This window comes from Wasmannia auropunctata, unplaced genomic scaffold (assembly GCF_000956235.1).
Source record: "Wasmannia auropunctata unplaced genomic scaffold, wasmannia.A_1.0 LD336095.1, whole genome shotgun sequence".
Classification (NCBI taxonomy): domain Eukaryota; kingdom Metazoa; phylum Arthropoda; class Insecta; order Hymenoptera; family Formicidae; genus Wasmannia; species Wasmannia auropunctata.
In genome coordinates this window covers 539,341-541,038 of record NW_012026795.1, presented here as the reverse complement: position 1 = coordinate 541,038, position 1,698 = coordinate 539,341, and the positions used below count along the sequence as shown (strand labels likewise).

At 38.5% G+C, this 1,698-nt stretch overlaps 1 protein-coding gene across 1 annotated transcript in view; it reads left to right on the top strand.

The window, feature by feature from the left end:
* LOC105462784 overlaps nucleotides 1–1,062 on the top strand; it is a 10,795-nt gene extending 9,733 nt beyond the window's left edge. The window contains exon 2 of the mRNA XM_011709636.1: nucleotides 973–1,062. Coding sequence (XP_011707938.1) covers nucleotides 973–1,062 — 90 coding nt within the window. The remainder of the gene's footprint in view (nucleotides 1–972) is intronic.
* Nucleotides 1,063–1,698: the final 636 nt, after the last annotated feature.

Genomic DNA, 1,698 nt, shown 5'->3' with positions numbered 1-1,698 from the left:
CCTCGAAATGCTCTTTTTAGCGTTTTCGAGTATCTTCGGATCGTTCGGACGTCTTTGGTTAATTTCGTTACCGAACCGATGGGGTCTTCTTGTAGAAAGAGACGATAAGCGGATAGAAGAGGAGAGCGCTCTCATTCCCCTTACCGCAAATTTGGCAACCTCCTTGCCAATAAATCCACTCTACGCTCCATCCATTGATTTTTAGATCCATGAGTCGCACCGTCCCACAGTGGTTTCCCCCCCGCAACTTTGTGCTCTGTCTCCTTATATTTCTATGGCCATGGTTTTTACGTCTAGTTGACATGCATCTAGATTATAATAATTTATCATGACCAAAATCGTTTTCACGAAAGTTAGTCTTGATACTGCAGCGTATGTTTCTTTTAGATCGTAGGAATTATTGTCTTTGAAACCTCTTATCACAATTAAGTCGTGCTTTGAATTTTTCATTTCTTTCAGTGTCACTTTTCTTCTTAAATACCCATTTAGAGTCAATTATATTGGGTCTTTATTCATCCTTTCCGTGAATTGGTCTGTCAACTAATGTCCACATCTCATTCTTGTTCATTGAGTCGAGTTCTTCTTGAACTTTAGCCACTCATTTTTCTCGCTCGTCTTCATGGCTTTTACATAGGTTTGCGGATCACTATTCAGTTTCGCAAAGAGGCAGTGTAGTAATTCGCCTTCAATCTGATTTTCCGTTTGATCAAATTCTTCTTCAATTGAAGGTACTGTGTAGTTCTCCATGTTTATTGTCGTGTGAGTAAATTGAGTAAAACTTGTATCTTTTATCTTTCTGCTTCTGGTGTTATAGGATTTTTGTGTTATGGTTGATTGATTTTTAATTATCTTTCTTAGTGTGACCATTTGTTCTTCTCCCTCCGTTTCTAATGACCGTTTACGTGGTCGTCCTCTTTTTCTCTTTCGTTCTCCCTTCGTTTTTGAGTCGTCTTCTTTGTTCCTTTCTTGCAGGGCTTCCGGGTGGACGGCATTTACGACAAATACGACCGTGTGGAGGAGATAGGCTGGCAACGCGTGGCGGCGGCTACGCCGCTGCCGTAAGCCGTCACGTGACACACGTCACGAACGATGCGTCGCTCGGCCAGCCTCACATCTTATAAGTTAGCAGAATAAAATAAGCAGAATCAATTCTAAGTAGTGAAATTATTTGTTGCTCATTTGTTGTTAAAAAGTTGCCAAAGAAAATAAATTGTTGCTTTATTAGTTTTCTTTTTAAATGATGTTCTGCTAAACGAAGATTAAGTTAGCAGAACAAAACATATATATCACAACAAAATTATGCATAAAAATAACGTCAGAATTTGTTGCTAATTTGTTACTCACGAAATATGTTTGTTTTTATTTAATTACTCGCAAAATAAATATAAACAATAGCAGAAAACTTAAATAGTATGCCCTGCGCGCCTATTACAAGTTCCCTTGCCCGATCCTTCCAGAATTTGTGGCTCACATGAATTCGATAAAAAAACAATCTGCAAGCATCGTTTTATTGAAATATAACAATTTCCGATTTTGTCGCTAACTCTACATGTAAAAATTAAATACTTTATCCCGGCCGACCGCGCCGCACGCTCTAAGTTCCCTTGCCCAATCCTTCCTGAATTTGTGGCTCACATGAATTCGATAAAAAACAATCTGCAAGCATCGTTTTATTGAAATATAACAATTTCCGATTTT